An 18,440-nucleotide genomic window follows, 5' to 3' on the forward strand; every position below is an offset into this window, starting at 1 on the left:
GCAAATATTCTGAGTCTGTCTTTTCCATGGATTAAAAAAGGGAAAAAACCCACACCTTTTTTTCTTTGTTGTAAAAGCAGTATATAATCTGTGTAGAAAATTTGAGGAATATGGAAAAATATGAAGAGGAAATCTGGGATAATTGCCATTCTCTTCTTTAATCTCAGTGTTTATGCTAAATTATTTCACTTTTCATCAGAAAATTTTTGAAGTTGAGTTTTGCTTTTTTTGCCCAGGCTGGAGTGCAATGACGTGATCTCGGCTTACTGCAACCTCTGCATCCCAGGTTCAAGTAATTCTACTGCCTCAGCCTCCTGAGTAGCTGGGATTACCGGCGCGCGCCACCGTGCCCAGCTAATTTTGTATTTTTAGTAAAGATGGGGTTTCACCATATTGGCCAGGCTGGTCTTGAACCCCTGACCTCAGATAATTGGTCCGCCTCGGGCTCCCAAAGTGCTGGGATTACAGGCGTGAGCCACAGCACCTGGCCTGAACTTTTAAAAAAATATTCATGTTGTTTTGCTTTGCATTTTCTGTTTATGCTGGAGCCACTGTTGTTCAGAGGTCAGATCTCCTTTTGGGATGTTTTATTTTTATTTTTTGAGACAATGTCTCTCTCTGTTGTCGAAGCTGGCGTGCAGTGGCATGATGGCTTACCGCAGCCTTGACCTTCCAGGCTCAACTGATCCTCCTACCTCAGCCTCCTGAGTAGCTGAGACCACAGGCGTGTGCCACCATATCCAGCTAATTTTTAAAAATTATCTTTTGTAGTTACGGAGTCTCTCTATGTTGCCCAGGCTGGTCTCGAACTCCTGGGCTCAAGTGATACTCCCGCCTCAGCCTCTCAAAGTACAGGCATGAACCACTGTGCCTGGCTAGGAATTTTTAAGTTCAGTTTATTTTTGCCTGGTCAGCTTTCATTTAATATTGTTTTGCACGTGAAACTAAACTGCTGATGTTGCTGTATCAATTCTGTTGTTTATAGCCCAGTTGATATATTTAGATTCTTTATTGTTCACAAGTCAGCTCAATCTTTTAGTGTCCTGTATTCATTTTCTATAGCTTTTTTCTTCTTTCTCTTTATTTTATTTTTTAAAAAATTTTTAATTTTTATTTATTAGTATTTTTTGAGACAGGGTCTCACTCTGTCACCCAGGTTGGAGTACAGTATCACTATCTTGGCTCAACTGCAACCTCTACCTCCTGGGTTCAAGCAATTCTTGTGCCTCAGCCACCTGAGTAGCTGGAATTACAGCTGCCCACCACCATACCTGGCTAATTTTCTTTTGTATTTTTAGTACAGATGGGGTTTCACTATGTTTGCTAGGCTGGTCTCGAATCCCTGGCCTCAGGTGATCTGCCTGCCTTGGTTTCCCAAAGTGCTGGGAATGCAGGCTTAAGCCACTGCGCCCAGCCTCCTTCTCTCTCTCAAGTGGTTTGAGGTGTTTTCTAGGTGGTACACTTGTGTTTACCATTGTTTACTTCAAGGTTATACCATAAGCACATCCTAATTCCCATTTATTTAGACCTAGTTTTAAAAAAATTATTCGATGTTTTACAACAAAATTTGTCAGGGTTTCTGGTTATGGTAGTGTCTTTTTAAGTTTGTTTTTGGTGGTTTCAGCCAGAGTAACAGTCAGTTTTCTTGATAGTTTGCAGTGTTCTTTTATAAGGATCTCTTATAACCATTGGAATCCTATAAGGGATTATTATACTCATTTTTTTTTTTTTTAATTCTAGGAAACTGGGATTCTCAGATTTAGCACTTGGTCAAGATCATATAGTTACTTTTACTTAATCAAATAATTGGAACCCCAAGTCTGGAACTCTTTCTAATGCACCAGAATTTTGTGAAGTCTTTAAAAAATTATCTTTTAAAATCATTAATACCAGGTTTTTCAGTGCCAATATGCAAGTTGCTGTGTAGATTTTCGTCTTTGTGGGTGATTTCCCTGGGTTCTGGCTACCTCCTATTCTACTTAGTGTTGCGGACACTAAGGGATAGTGGTTAGAAATAGAACCAGAGGACATTGTTCTTGTGTTTAGATTAATTATTGATTTAAAAAATAGTTTAATGAAGGAAATTTATTGAGTATACCTGCAAAATCTTATATATGTAAACTGGTATATATTTCAAAATAATGGGATTATAACTGTATATATAGTTTTACAATGTGTTTTTTTTCACAATATGTCTTAGTTGTCTTTTCATATCACTACATGTGTTTCTACCAAAGTCTGTGTAGTATTATGTCAACAATTTAATTCCCAAAAGATAGACATTTAGATTGTTTTCTACTTTGGTTTTACAGAAAGTGCTGACGTTAACAATCTTGGACATAGGTTTTTGTATGTTTTTCTTTTATATCTGTTATAGTTTCCTGGAAATGTTGGGTAAAAGGATAAAGACAATTAAAATGGCAATGCATATGGACACATGAGAGGTTGTGCCACTATGTACTTCCGCAGTTGGTTTGAGTGCTCATTTTTCTATACCTTCTCCAGAACTGGTGCTAATAAAAAACAATAGTAGCTTACACTTAATAGAGTACTTATTATGTGTATTATTATTTTGCTCTAAGTGCTTTCCATATCTTTAATCCTCCATCAGAATTTTGAGATAGGTGCTGTTATTGTCCCCATTTTGTAGATGAAGAAATGGAGGCACAGGTGGTAAATTACTAAGCTCACACAGCTGTGATAAGTGGTAGAGCCGGGATGCTGGACAAGGTGGTCTGATGCCAGGGTGTCCCTCTTAAAAAACATATTATAATGCCTGTTTTTAATTTTTTTATTTCAATTTTTCCAAAATTTAAGCAGCATGATTTATATGATTTAAAAATTATTTCTATTTTTTATTGAGATAATTTTCATAATGTAAAATTCAGCATGTTAAAGTATACAATTCAGTGGTTTTCATACATTTACTATATTGTGCAGTGATCATCACTATCTACCATCTAATTATAGAACATTTCTATCATCCCAGAAAGTTTCTACCTGTTAACAGTCAGTCCCACTACTCCTCACCCCCATCCCCTGGTAACCACAGAGACTTTCTCTGTGGATTTATGTATTTTGGATATTTCATATAAATGGAATAATACAATGTGTAGCCTTTTGTGCCTGAGTTATTTCTTTTAACATAATATTTTCTTTTCCTTTTTCTTTTTTTTGGAGACAAGATCTCTGTTCCCAGGCTGGCGTGTGGTGGTGCAATCATGGCTCACTGCAGCCTTGACCTCCGGCTTGTGATTCTCCTATGTCAGTCCCCCAGTAGCTGAGACTACAGGCATGTGCCACCATGCCTGGCAAATTTTTGCATGGGGGTTTCACCATGTTGCCCAGACTGATCTCAAACTCCTGGGCTCAAGCAATCCTCCTGCCTTGGCCTCCCAAAGTGTTGGGATTACAGGCGTGAGGCACTGCACCCTGCCTACATAATTTTCAAGGTTCTTACATACTGTAGCATGTAATTGTTTTATTTGATTTTAAAAGTAATACAAGTTTGTTGTGAAACTCAATTCAGAAAAATACAGAATAATGAAGAAGGCTTAAATTCTACCGAGAGATAACTGTGGTTCCTATTTTGGTGGGTATACCTTCCAGATTTTTAAAATAGGCATTAAAAAAAGTTTGTGTTACCTACATTTTAAAAAGCCTGCCTTTAAATGTGTCATGTCAGGAAATGTAGAGATTTTTCATCATTAATTTTAATAACCGCACCATAACAGATTCAGTTTATGGTTTGCCAAGCTAGTGTCAGAACCCCAGAGATCAGAAACATCCGTGAGGGAGAGAGTGTCACAGCTCTGAGATCTTTGGCTAGGATTGGCGAGGCCTGGAAAGACCCTGGGAGACTTAACCACTCAACTCTGTACCCAGGCCTTTTCTTCCATCTGATCTTGCAGTAGTTGTTCTCCCTGTCACCTTGCCTGGAGAGTCCTGATACAGGCATTTAGAATTAAAGTAGGCAGCGGGGGAAGATTGCAGGAGTGGGGGTGGAGGATTGACAGGAGCAATGTGGTTTAACAAAGGGTAGTTGGCAGTAGTATGCAAAATGGAATGAAAAATATTGGAGTCAGACGATTGTGTGGCATATGTGAAATTTCTTTCGTTAAGTATAGCTTAGAGAAGTTTTAGCCATCTCTGCAGTTGATGCTTTTTAATATTAATGTAAACTGCTTTTGGTTTTGTGTCATAAAATATTAGGTAAAGTTTCTTTTTCCTCCTCATATCTTTATACTAGAAGATAACTAATATGATTAGTAAACAAGTTGAAGAGGATTTAATTTCTAATTCTTCTGATTTCCTGGGACTTGAAGTCAACATTTGCTAAATCTGTTGCTTGATTTTATACCCTGAAATGTATTTTCAGTGATTTGTGTCATTAGAGGTGCCCCTCAGATTGGTTGGGAGTTGAAGTCATATCTGGGAAAAGAAAAAAAGTGAATATTTGTTGTATAACTACTTGTTCTAGGCACGATTGCTTTTGAATACATTATCTAATCATTACAATATCAAGGGAAAGTATTATTCTAAAAGGAGAACTACCACGTGAACTTGGCCCTTCCTGATATCTAAACTTATGCTTCGTCTGTGGTATAGCAAACTGTCTCTGGGGTTGTCTTTGAAATCACATTGAGGTTTTTTTTTTTTCCGCATTAAATAATAACCAATATAGAAACTTGAAAAGGGGAGAAATCACTCATTGTTCAACTGCTGTAACAGGTTACTGTTACCAGTTTTGTTTATTCCTGGCTGGATTATCTTATATGTATGGTGTGTTTGTGTGTGTGTGTATGTGTGTATGTGTGTGTTTGAAATGAGTTTCACTATATTGTCCCGGCTGATCTTCAACTCCTGGTCTTTCTGCTTCAGCCTCCAAAGTAGCTGGGACTACAGGCCTGCATCACAGTGCCTGGCAGGTTTTTCATATAAAATCATAGTCTGTGTATATAGTTTGTGGTCTGCATTTTCACTTTAACATTCATAAGCTTATTTCCATATTATATAATATACATCTTTAAATAGCTTTATAATATTCCATAGTTGTACCACACCATTTCCTGGTGTGCAGTATTTCAAATGTTTAAATATTTTAAATGTTTCTGCTATTTTCAGTATAGAGATCATGGAATTGTTTTGTAGGCCGTTGGGTACATGTTCAAGAACAAACTGGCCTTGTTCTGGGAGTGAAACCATCCAGCAGGGTCCTGTCAGATTGGATTGGTTTGCTTTTCTGAAAAAGGGCAGATTTCTCCAAATACTACTAACATCTAGACAGTCAGTATAAACTCATGACAAATTTTTTTAAAGGACAAGGTGAAAAGTTTGAACATATTCTGTGGGGAGTCAATACAGAATCCAGTAGAGATGAATTAAAGTTTTCCACATGTTAATAAGGCCTTAGGGAACATTAATTTATAAGACTTTCCCCAGCAATGCTCTGAAGACTGGAAATAGCACTAGCAAAAACAGATGACATGGCTTTAATATGGTTGGGAAAACCAGGCTTGAAGACTCGAAGTGATGGGTGTGAATGTGAATACTGCCAGAGAATGAACAAAATGAGATGACACATGGGATGGTTGAAGGCAGAACATTTACTATACAGTAGGGATCCTTTTGTCTTGGTCCCATAAGAATCTGGTAGTTATTTGGTTAATTGAGAAAGTTATTTAAAGTAGGGAGTCACAAAAATGATTCATAAGTGCATGTAACATTTTATTTTAACATATACATATTTATTAAATATTTTGAAAGAGGGCCCATAATTTTTCTTTGAGAATTTTTTTTTTTTTTTTTTTTTGAGACAGAGTCTCGCTCTGTAGCCCAGGCTGGAGTGCAGTGGCACGATCTTACTCACTGCTACCTCTGCCTCCTGGGTCGCGGTTCAAGCAATTCTCCTGCCTCAGCCTCCTGAGTAGCTGGGATTACAGGCTTGTGCCACCACCCCCAGCTAATTTTTGTATTTTTAGTAGAGACAGGGTTTCATCACGTTGGCCAGGCTGGTCTTGAACTCTTGACCTCATGATCTGCCCGCCTTGGCCTCCCAAAGTGCTGGGATTGCAGGCGTGAGCCACCGCACCTGGCCTCCTCTTTCTTGAACAAACGACTTGTATAATGCATTGATAACAAATTCCAGTTTTAATCCCTTTAAAAAGGAAGCTAAAGACTTGTGGATGCAGAATTCTAAATGCAACTGTAGGTTTTTTTTAAAAAGTAGCTCACCTTATTCAAGTCTTTGAATTTAGCTTTCATAGAAGTAATTTATTTTCACTCATGAAATGTCGAAATCACATAATTGTAGTAACAACTACATAGGCTGGGTAACTGACTCTTGAAGCACAAGAACAGCTACCTTGGTTGGAGCTAAAGTGCTCATGGATGTTCTAGAGAGGGCCTAGTAGCCTTGAGAATTCATTGTGCCATAGGCATTGCTCTGTAGGTTTTATAGAGAATGCCACACTTCGGTTAATCTGGAGAGTTGACTAAGTTGGAGATAAGTTCTAAGAGTGTTATTGACACGGACTGGGCAGTAGGAGAAGGAAAAAGGAGTGGGTAAATGAAAAGAGGTCAGAAAATTGGGGGGATAATGAAGACTGTTTGGTTACAAGGGGAGGCCAGAAGTGTCAACTGTTCTAGAAGGGTCAAGAAAAGGATTGGAGGACTTAAAAAAGCCACTGGATCTGAGGTTGCTTTGACCTTGAAGAAGAAGAGTTGCTATAGGAAGAAGGAGGAAATGAGGCCTGCTGGAGGTTAAGGTACTATTAAAGGTGGGAGATTTAACATAAACTTGGAATCAATATATTTAGGTCCCTCTATTGAAATGGAGAATAGCTGTGGCAGTATGTTGAGATCTTTTGAGATTGCCGATTATTTGACTAATTTTCCTTGTAGTGATTGTGTCAGAGAATTAGATGTAAAGTGTTTGCTTTCCTTTTACTGTAGTTTTCAAATGGGGACAGCTTTGCCCCCTTCCCCCCTCCCCCCGCCCCACAGGATGTGGTTGCTTATGTCTGGAGACAATTTTGGTTGTCAGAGCTGGTGTGGTCCTACTGGCATCTAGTGGGCAGAGGCCAGGACTGTTGCTAAACAACCTCCAGTGTACAGGATATTCCCTACAACAAAGAATTATCTGGTTCCAAATGTCAATAGTGCCCAGACTGAGAAACCCTGAATTCTGTTGTAACATCTAATGAAGTTTATTTCCTTTTGGCTCTCCGTGAGTGTTAGCTAACTCATAAGATCCCCAAAACTACCTTTTTTTTAAACGGAAGGGTGGTAGAAAAGTCATATCATTCTGGAAGGCTGCTGGATCTCATTTTGAATCAGAGCCTGAACCTAGTTGTTGCTGCCAGAAGTTGGGAATTTGGGCAGCTCAGGTTCATAGAAAGCAGAGTTTCTCCCACTAGTGTGTATTGTTTCTGAGCTTTGAAATGTTAATGAAATTCTTGAGACAAGTTTTACATTTTGAGAATTGTGGGGCAGATTTGCAACAAGAGCAAAATATTTTGTTCTGAGCAACTTTTGTGAATACTTCTTTGTGTAAAACATTTCTATTTGGAGAATTCATTTTTGAGGGCCTTAGTAATGGCTCATCCATTTTACTGAATTTCCATTTTGGTTTCAGGAAGGCAGGTGGGTAATCATCATAATCATTGACAGGTAGTAGAATGTCCTCTTGATGCCTGGTACTGTACAGAATACTTGAAAACAAAGAACATTCAGAAGATGATCCCAAAATAGATTCCTTCTGTATTGGGTTTAAGCTAAGGCAGTGATTCTGTTCTCAAATTTGTTAGAAATCAGCTGGGTGTGGTGGCTCATGCCTGTAATCCTAGCACTTTGGGAGGCTGAGGTGGGCAGATGGCTTGAGCCCAAGAATTCAAGATCAGCCTGGGCAACATGGTGAACCCCGTCTCTACAAAAAATACAAAAATTAGCTGGGCATGGTGGTCCACACCTGTGTTCTCCCAGCTACTCAGAAGGCTGAGGCCCAGCTATTTGGGAAGCTGAGGTGGGATAATCGCTTGAGCCCAGGAGGCAGAGGTTGCAGTGAGCTGTGTTCACACCACTGCACTCCAGCCTGGGAAACAGAGTGAGACCTTGTCTCAAAAAAAAAAAAAAAAAAAAAAAAAAGGTAAGGTGTCAGAGCACCAGCAAGTCATGATTCTCTTGATAAATTTTATCATGTGGTCTCTGATGTAGCACAAAAGTTTTTAAGACCATTACTTAGAAATATTTATCTTATTAAATTTACACACAATCATTCTATTGGAATTACGTTTGCATGTATCAGTGGTGTGACCAGTGGTGGCTTATATGATAAGGGCTTTTTAAAAAATGTATTCATTTATATACATTATTTTCTATAATGGTAAGTCTGGAAAGAGGAAATCCACAGGCGGTATGGTGATTTCATGATTCCTCCATCTTACTGTCTTGCTCCTGGTCTTTCTGCTCTGTCATCTCTTGGCTGCTGCAACTTTAGGCAACAGGTTTGCTCTCCCGTCAAGGAAAAAAACAGAGGAAGAATGAAGGAGGAAGGGACAGTGCCTACATATGAACACAGAGCGAGGGAGGCCAAGAAATGTAGGTTATTTAGTTGGGTACTTTGTTTCCCTGAACAAAATTGGAGTTCTCTTACTAAGTAAGAAGGGGAGAATAGATCCAAGGTAGGCAATTAGCAGTGACTGCCGCAACTACAAAACAATTTAAAATGTCCATTCATGAGCTTGTGCCATTCATGACCTGACCTGTGTTCTCATGAAACATTGTTGGAATATTTGTATTAGTATTCCTTACCTATTTGTTGAACATACTTTTGCTGCTAGCCAGCAAAATATCTGAAATCATCTGATGTTAGTTGATAGCCAGCAACAAATCTGAAATAATCTCAGATATTGAAGGTTTAAGAAACATAAATGAAAAAAAACCCTTAAAAATGAGAAGTTTTTTTTGTTGATTTTTTTTTCGTTTGCAAATGAGAAAATTTCATATTTGATTTTAATGAAGGCATACCCTAGTCCAGGACACCAGTGTTCCTGAGGAACATGGTTTTGGAACCACTGATATTAATATTGTTTGTGTGTACTATGAAATTACTTTCTCTCTACTTTCACTTACATTGTTTTCCTAGATAAAAACATTCTCTTTTCTGTCTTTTACTATTACTCATATGTTGTGGGCAATTAGAACATTCTATATTTAAAATATCTTTTCCAAATTCTTTATAATGATCCTGATTAGCTTTATTATGATAAAAAAGCCTTATTAATTTTTCAAGGTCAATACAAGTCTTGTTTTTTCTGACACTGCACCCTATGCCTCAAATCCAGTTTTGTCCCCTGTCTCTTGAACTCCTACAGCAGTCATAGACTGTATGACACATTTAGCCCCTTAATTATAGACTGTATTGAATTCATCACTAATTGTTGCATATATTAGCAAGATCATCCCCTGTTACATTTTTTTCCTGTGTGTCCAAAATTCTTAGCATAGTTTTAAGTACCTAGTAGATGCTTAGTAATGGCTTTCTGATGATAAACTAATCACATTTATGCATGAACACACATGAAACTAGCATGGATTTGATAGCAAGATATGCATAAAATAAAATATGACTAATAACCAGAGTAATCAGAATTTCATGACTTTTACCCTTACCTATTAATGATATAGGACCTCTAGCACCCTCATAAATGCCTCCCTCCAAGATTTATTCCGGGAGTCACCAAATTGTGTTTGATGTGTGCCCACTAATGCATTCCACTGCTACATGACACCTGTCTTTTTCTTCCTGTGCTGTTTGCTGCCTCTGCAGTTGCACGTTGGTACCTCCTGTCAGATATCAGAGGTCTACCTCTTTGCCTGACACTACCATCTCCTTGGTCTTATGCTGTCCTGCTAGATACATCGCTGATATTCAGGGACTGTTGATGTTTCCCAGCTCCTTTCTCCCCATGTATTATGTCTTGTGTGAGCATCAAAGCAGAGCTTGTCACTTCGTTTTTAGTGAAAATCATTCTTTAGTTTCTTTGTTGTAGCTCCTCTGTCTCTGTTATGAGTTCTTGGGGCTGGGCTGGAGGAGCAAACCAAGTCTTTAGAAGGGACTATGCTCAGGATCACCTCTCTTGTTCAAGACTGTGTTTATGCCAAGTTGTTTTTTTTGAGACAGAGTCTTGCTCTTTCACTCAGGCTGGAGTGCAGTGGCACGATCTCCTTACTGCAGCCTCCTCCTCCTGGGTTCAAGCGATCCTCCCACCTCAGCCTCCCAAGTAGCTGGGACTACAGGCATGTACCACCATGCCCAGCTAATTTTTGTATTTTTAGTAGAAACGAGGTTTCATTATGTTGGTCAAGCTGGTCTTGAACTCCTGACCTCAGGTGATCCACCTGGCTCAGCCTCCCAAAGTGCTGGGATTACAGGCGTGAGCCACCAGGCCCAGCCAGTGGGACCAAGCTTTTCTGCCTCACATTAGCAGGGATGATTATTCCCCTAAAGTATTCTGTAGTCCCTCATACAAACATTCCTTGGGGTTACCAAATGTGACTCCTGGTGGCAGGGATGGTTTAGGTTCTAGCTTGCAATCCACTGTACCTGTAAAGTACAACAGGTAAAACATTACAATTCAAGAGTCTCAAAGTAGCAAATCATAACTCAGAGCATTATCTTGCTTCGCAGACAAAATAAAAACTTTACTTATTCTTGTTTTTTATGTCTGATTGTAATAGAACCCAGTGTGAACTTTAAGCCTACAGAGAAAGGAGAAAAGACAAATTGTGCAGTTCTTATTTCTGTAGCCCCTAAACTTGATTAAGCTCTTAGTTGAGCAGATGTTGTACATTCTTACCCTCTTTTACAGGGCAGTTCTTTATTAATATTTTGTTATCTTCCTTTTGTCTGAAGATGTGTATTTGATAGTAATTGGAACCAGACCTTGTCCAAGTTCCTAGCAGAAGTGTGGGTAGATAGGGGGAAAATCCCTATACCTAGGATTGAGCCTCAAGAGCTAAAGCAAATGGTCAAGGGGGAAAGGGAAGAGACAGCAAAAATGGGGAGGTAAGGAGAACCAAGGACATAAAGCTTCCACAGCCAGGGTGATGAGTAATGAAAAGATGGCCTTCTCTACCTGGAATAGTTTGTGAAACAGTAAGAATAACAAAATGCTCGTGTTAGCTTTCTCTTGCTTTAAGTTTCCACTGATGTCTTTTCTTTTTTTTTTTTTTTTTTTTTTTTGGTGAGTGCTTGAGCTTTAATCCAGTTCTGTGCACCTGAGATCATTTAAGGAAAATAATTTTTTGTAACCCAGAAATCATTTAAGAAAGATTTTTTTTTGTAACCCACGTAGATGTGATCTTGCCCTTGTGCAGTACTTAGTTGACAGTGACTACTCAAGTAAGTACTGTTGACTGTCAACTCCTTAGGGATTCAGGTACTTGATTGCCAGCTCCTCAGAGGGTGAGCTGGGAGTAGGAGACCCAAGACACCACTGCAGAGCAGTGGGAACAAATAGGGTAGAGAGAGGTAATGAAATGTCACTAGGACAGTTGTCACCGGACATAGAATTCCCTTGACTTAGTTTACTGAGTCCTGCTTTGAAATCTAGAAATAGAAAACAACCAGGAATGGGGATAACTGGAGAAATGCTCCCTTAGATCTCTTTGCCGGGACCTCATCATGATCTAGAGATACAGAAGTCCTTGCTCTTTTCCCAGAGAGTCTTAGCTTTTGAGCAGCAGAATCAGGAGTTAATCTAGGACTCTCTCTGCTCCCAGACTCATGTATTCACCACTACACTGGGATGGTTTTTTTTTTTTTTTAAACAGTCATTTGTTTATTGTTTGCCTAAGTACATTTGTTTTTGTAAGCTCTCATTCCCCATAGAAAGTATATGAAAATTGCATTGTAGTGATTTTCACCCACTTTCACTGATTGGCAGCTGCAAGCACTAACCTTGAAGCTTAATTTGGTGCTTAATGTTGGAGCAGGAGCAATATGACCACAGAATTCTGGTATTGTTGATTGGCTCTGCTTGCTTTGGTAGAGTCAACTTAATTCAGTCTGTTAAAAGTTTTAAGTCTAGTAAGATTTTGAATGTCTTTAATTCTGTGTACACAAATGCTCCATATTATTTATTGTATGAAATTCAGATTCACTGTTCTTTTGTAGTTAAAATAGTTTGTCTAGAATGAATAATGATCACCCAAAATTTATTCTGCATACCAAAATAATTAAGATAATTTTTATCTCATTTAATTAATATTACTGTTAATTCTCATTAGCCTTAAAAGTAACTTACTAGAAAAATAACCTAAAATGTTAAATAAGAAATAGTAAGATTGCTACCTTAAGGCCTTAGAAGGCAAAATAGAAAAATTCCACAGATTTACCTTTGGAAATTATGTTAAGTCCTGAAATTTTGAGTTCTATTTTGAGTTACTTTTAGGCTCATTACTATGCAGGATTCTGTTTGGGGAATACTGAGCATTTTGTGTCTTACAGAATTTCTTTTTGTATAGTTATGTCTTATTACACTTCTGAATGGGGGGACTCAATACATTTTAAGGACTTTTTCATACACACACACACACACACGTAATAAAAAGCCAAATATATATGTCAAACAATTTTTTTCTTTTGCAGAATTAAATGTGAAGGAGTCTGACGTAAGAGTTTGTGATGACTCATCATGTAAATATGGAGGAGTCTGTAAAGAAGATGGAGATGGTTTGAAATGTGCATGCCAATTTCAGGTGAGGAAACCCAGCCTATTTTGAAAAGTTTTATATTCTTCATATTTTATAATTCTAAATTCTTCAAATTAAAAAACCTAAAACACCTCGAACCCCATAAAGAAATTGGGGTCACAGCCCCTCAGTTCTTTTTTGTCAGATGATGCCCTGTTATTTGTATCTTCCATGCTGCTTGCATGGAATTGAGGACAGATTGACAATAATAGATGTGACAATTCTTTGAAAAAATGTCAAATTTCTATTTAAATGTAAGGTATAATTGTCACTGAAAGGAAAGAGCTACAGGTTGAACTAGAGTCTCTTATTTTAAATGTTGGCATCTTTTTCCTTTTCTTCTCCTTCTAGTCTGTCTCTTTCCCTTCCATTCTTATTTGTTGCTGTCTCATCTCTTCAGGCCACAGAACTTGACTGACTTGGAGACTCGGGGTAAGTCAAGGTTAGAGCTCAAATAGCAAGTGGAACCTCAAACTAAGAGTGTAAATATTTTTGCTTTTCAGATGCTCTTTTAGTTGTGATTCTGTTGTCTAAAAAATTAAAACAAGGGAAATATGTTATATTTAATTCTTTCTTTTTATTTTCTGTGGTTAAATGGTAATCAGACTTCAGAATGTTTCTTACAAGATGGTCTCTGATGGTTGATTTGATATGAGGCGAAAAAGGAACTAGAATTTTTTCTCCACTCACAATTTTATTCTAAATGTACCCACCATTTGGGTTTTGAGGGGAAGAAAGGGTACAGAAATCAGGAACGAAAGCATAGGAGAGTTAGTATTTCTGGTAACCCTGTGACCTCAGGCAAATTTCTGTATGAGCTCAGGTAATTTTCTTGGCATCAGTATTCTATCTGAAAAGTGAAGGCATGTTTCCTACCCTTACTTATGATACTGTAAATGAGAATCAAAATTGGAAAGAAAGCTTGCATATGAAACATCTTTGAAAACTGTAAACCATCAGGTGGTTTATTTTAATTAAAAGAAGTGGAGAGTTTAGGTAAAGGAGGAAGGGTATGTAGGTATACTGTTGTCCAGCCAGTTTCTTCATGGTTGAAAGGCGCTTTACATTCAATTACATAGAATGATAGGAGGGTTTCTCTTGGGCATTTTCATATCAGCCACCTTCTGCCAAGCTTTCTTAGGTAGCTTTTGGCTGGCTTCAGATCCCTGCTGCCTGTTGGCTGGAGACATCATTTCTTTGCCAAGAGCACCTTTCCATAGAGCTCTGCATAGCATGGAAGGTGACTTTAGCCAGAATGAAATGAGAAGTCGGTGATAATTTGAACTGTTTTCCCCCTGAACCTAATGTGTCATTTTTCTCTGACTGCTTTCAAGATTTCTTCGTTACTGTTTTTGACTATTAAGTACTGTGGTATGGTTTTCCTTGAACTTATGCTTGGGGTTGGCAGAACTTCTGAAATCTATTTGTTACTCAGTTTAAGAAATATTTCGTCATTATTTCTTAAAATTTTTTTTCTGCTTATTATTTCTTGTAATCTGGAACTTCATGATGTGTTAGACCTTTTGATACTGTCTCAAGGTCCCTGATACTCTGTTCATTTTTTCCCCAAATTTTTTCCTATTCTTTACATTAGATAATTTTTATTGATCTGTCTTCAGGTTCACTAATCCTTTCTTCTGTCATCTCCATTCTTCCCATCCAGTGAGTTTTTAATCGTAGATTTTTTATGTTTAGAATTTACAGTTTCTGTTTACCTGCTGGGATTTCCTCTTTTCATTCACTGTAAGCATATTTTCCTTGAGCGTAGATGTTATTGCCACTTTAAAATATGTCTGCTAATGTCCATATCTAGGACATCCTCAGGTATTGCCTCTGTTGATTGTTTTCTCATGTGAGAATGGACCATATTTTCCTGTTTCTTCACATTAGAGTAACTTTGAATTTATCCTATACATTGTGAATCATATGTTTTAGAGTGTGTGAGTTTTGTTATGTTCCTTTGAAGATTATTGTTATTTTTGGAACAGTTGGCTGAATTCAAACTGCAGATTCTGCCTTACTTGTGGTGGGCAGCAACACAAGTATCAATTCATTTCTTTTAGCCTCTCTGGGGCTACTTGGAGTCTGCCCCATGTGTGGTTTAGGGGTCTGCCAGAAACGTGCTCTGAGTTTATACGCGGAAACTGGGACTCCCCTCGAACTCTCTCCTTTCCGAGATTTCCCTCTCACTTTTTAGTGGCTGTGATTGTCCTCAAGTCTGTTAGCTGGTTCGTTAAAAGAAAGGTGGTGGGTTTTGTTGTTGAAGATTTAGTCACCCTTTGTGGGGAAGACCGGGGCTGTTCTCCTCTTCAGCTGCTGTGTTTCCTTAGGTTAAATTCCTTGAGGTGGAATTGTTGGGCCAGTGGATGCTCATGTGCAGATTAACATTATCACCAGTAGCCTCATATCAGATGTCCTGTTTCCCCTCAACCTTTTGGTAGTGGATTTTGTTGGTCCTTTTAAATTTACAAATCTGAAAGGCAAAAACAATTTTTATTTGCATTTGATTACTAGAGAAATTGAAAATGTGCTGTATATTTGTTACCATTTTTTTGTGTGAATTAATATTTCATATTCTGTGTCTAGTTTCTGGGGTATTTTCTTTTTCCCTCATGTTGATTTGTAAAGACATATGTGTATGCATATATATATACTCTGTACAGTATAATATTGGAATATATATATATTGCTTACTATGCTGAGCATTTGATATTCATTAACTCATGAACTCTCAAGAGAACCTGCTGCTTTGATTTATTTATTTATTTTTATTTATTTATTATTATTTTTTGAGATGGAGCCTCGCTCTGTTGCCAGGCTGGAGTGCAGTGGTGCGATCGTGGCTCACTGCAACCTCCGCCTCCCGGGTTCAAACGATTCTCCTGCCTTAGCCTCCCTAGTAGCTGGGACTACGGGTGCACGCCACCACACCCAGCTAATTTTTGTGTTTTTAGTAGAGACGGGGTTTCACTATGTTGGCCAGGATGGTCTTGAACTCTTGACCTCGTGAACCGCCTGCCTTGGCCTCCCAAAGTGCTGGGATTACAGGCATGAGCCGCCGCGCCTGGCTACTTTGATTTATTTTTAAAAAGAGTAATATATGCCCATAGTAAACAACTTGAACAATATAAGAAGATATGTAGCAAAAAAAGCTTCCACTCCAGACTGTCAACTCTTCTCAGAGGCAACATCTGTTACTTCTTGCATTTCCTTCTAGAAGTATTTTGTGTGTATATAAATTTGTTTAATTCCCCTTTTAAATATTAAATCATTTAATAGTATTTATCTTGGAGATTGTTCCTTTCCAGGAACAATAGATTCCAAAGAACTCTATATTTTAAAGAAGTTATCCTAATTTCATTTTTTTGTTTTTCTTTTTAACACTATGTATTTTTAATTGACAAAAATAATTGTATATCTTAGTTTCATTTTCATTTTGTTTATATTTTAGACACAAAGAAATTTCAGATTTTCACCTTATATTTATCTGTCTTTTTTTTTGTTTGAGACGGGGTCTCACTCTGTTGCCTAGGCGGGAGTGCAGTGACACAATCATAGCTCACTGTAGCCTTGACCTCCTGGGCTCAAATGATCTTCCCACCCCAGCCTCCTCAGTAGCTGGGACAGCAGGTGTGCATCACCACACCTGGCTGATTAAAAAAATTTTTTTTTGTAGAGCCAAGACCTCTAGGTTGCCCAGACTGGTCTTGAATTCCTGGTCTCAAGCAGTCTTCCCACCTTGGCGTCCCAAAGTGCTGGGATTACGGGTATGAGCTGCTATGCCCAGCCCTGCTTTTCTTCATTTTTTGAGAAAAGTATTTCCCTGAAACTCTAAGATTATAAAGAAATAGCCTTTTTGACGTTTTAAAAAATATACTTGAACAGCTAGAAAATCCTTCCATGATCTGTCTGAATTCCTTGCATTTTTACCTTGTGGCAAAGCAGGGAAGGAAAATATGTTGGGATTTGACACCATTAGACATTTATCCAGTGCTTACTTGTGCTGGGTATGAGACTAGATGCTGAGGATGTAAAGATGTTTAAAGACTGGTTCCTTGCCTTGTAGGAGCAAACTGCCTCAGGGCTTACAGTATAGTTTGATCTTGCTACCGAGTGAACCTTCCTTTGACCATTCTGCCTTCCTTTATAAGATTATAAATCTGTTCAGGGTAGACTTAGGTTATTGCCAGCTTAAAAATAATGACCTGACATGCCCATTAAACCCTTCTCTGCTGGATGCTTTAGCAGTATCTTTCAATTCATTTTAAAAACTTGCTTATGATTCAGCATGCTTTTAGTGCTAAATAGAAGCTTTCTGGGACATTATTTAAATACATTTTAACAGATAACAGGATTTTAAATAAAAATTCAAATTTTTTTTTCGGCCTGCTAATAAGAGCTATTATCTTACCACACATATAAACAAAGCCACTTTTATTAATTTGGTATATAGAAAAATGATTAATACTGCATCTTTCCCTGAAAACTTTGTATAGAGTACAGTCTATGACTTTTTTTCGTGTTTTCTTTCTTCGTCTTTGTTCCGGCGTTCTCTGAACTATGTGTCTTTCTTCCTGTATTTATCAATGTCTGCTCTTGCTAGGTGCCATGCCCTCTTATTAGACCCTTTATTAGTCACAGTTCTCCAGAGAAACAGAAACACACACACACACACACACGAATGTGAGAGCGAGCGAGCAATAAGGAATTAGCTCATTTGATTATGGAGGCTGAGAAGTCCTACAGTCCGTCATCTGTATACTAGCCCAGGAAAGCCAGTGGTACAAGTCCCTATCTGAGACTGAAGGCCTGGGCACCAGGAGAAGATCGATGTCCTAGCTTAAGTGGTCAAGCAGAAGGAGAGAAGAATTCTATTCAGTTCTTCAGTGGATTGAATAGTGCCCACTCACACTGGGGAGGGCAGTCTGCTTTACTTGATCCACTGATGCAAATATTAATCTCATGTAGAAATTCCTTCACAGATAAACCCAGAAATGATGTTTAGTCTGGACACCATGGGGCCCAGTCAAGTTGACACATAAAATTAATCATCACAACCTTGTTATTATTTTCTACTTGCTGTATTCAGCATAGTTCCTGACACACAGTAGGTACACAATAAATGCTTGAATGGATGCAGTTCCAGAGTCGTACACTGCTCCATCTTTCTAAACTACTTAAAATAGCTGGCAACATCATCACATTCTTCTAGCTAAAGAAAAGGTACAGGGGAGAGTTCTTCCTCCCAACAAGGGTGGCAATATAGAGGAGCAGACTTTAGGTTAGACTTAGAATCCAACATCAGTGCATAAGTCAGAAATCGCATGTTGTTAAAATTGTCCAAATCCCATAATTTGTCCATTAGCGTAATTAGAGGCTTCCAGGAGAGACCCATGGAAACTGAGAATGACCAACGGCAGGTCTACTTCTCCCATCTCACACTCACTCGTAGGTGTATGCTTGTGAGGGTGAATTTCAGAGACATTAAGTCCTCTGCTCAGTATCACCAAGTGACAGATGGCAGTACACCATTGACTTAACTTGAGTGCGTAGTGGTTAAAATACATCATATGGGAGGAATTGTTCTCTTCCACTTATTAGTGACTGTTGGCAAATACTTATGACTGAGAAATGATACTAGCAATAGCAAAATAGCTAATGTTTATTGAGAATGTACCATGGTC

General features: G+C 38.3%; 1 protein-coding gene across 1 annotated transcript in view; it reads left to right on the plus strand.

The window, feature by feature from the left end:
• Positions 1 to 18,440, plus strand: part of TMEFF1 (transmembrane protein with EGF like and two follistatin like domains 1) — a 104,424-nt gene that overhangs the window by 12,956 nt on the left and 73,028 nt on the right. Inside the window, exon 2 of the mRNA XM_031014552.3 lies at positions 12,653 to 12,762. Within this exon, the coding sequence (XP_030870412.2) occupies positions 12,653 to 12,762 (110 nt within the window). The remainder of the gene's footprint in view (positions 1 to 12,652; positions 12,763 to 18,440) is intronic.

This window comes from Gorilla gorilla, chromosome 13 (assembly GCF_029281585.2).
Source record: "Gorilla gorilla gorilla isolate KB3781 chromosome 13, NHGRI_mGorGor1-v2.1_pri, whole genome shotgun sequence".
NCBI lineage: Eukaryota > Metazoa > Chordata > Mammalia > Primates > Hominidae > Gorilla > Gorilla gorilla.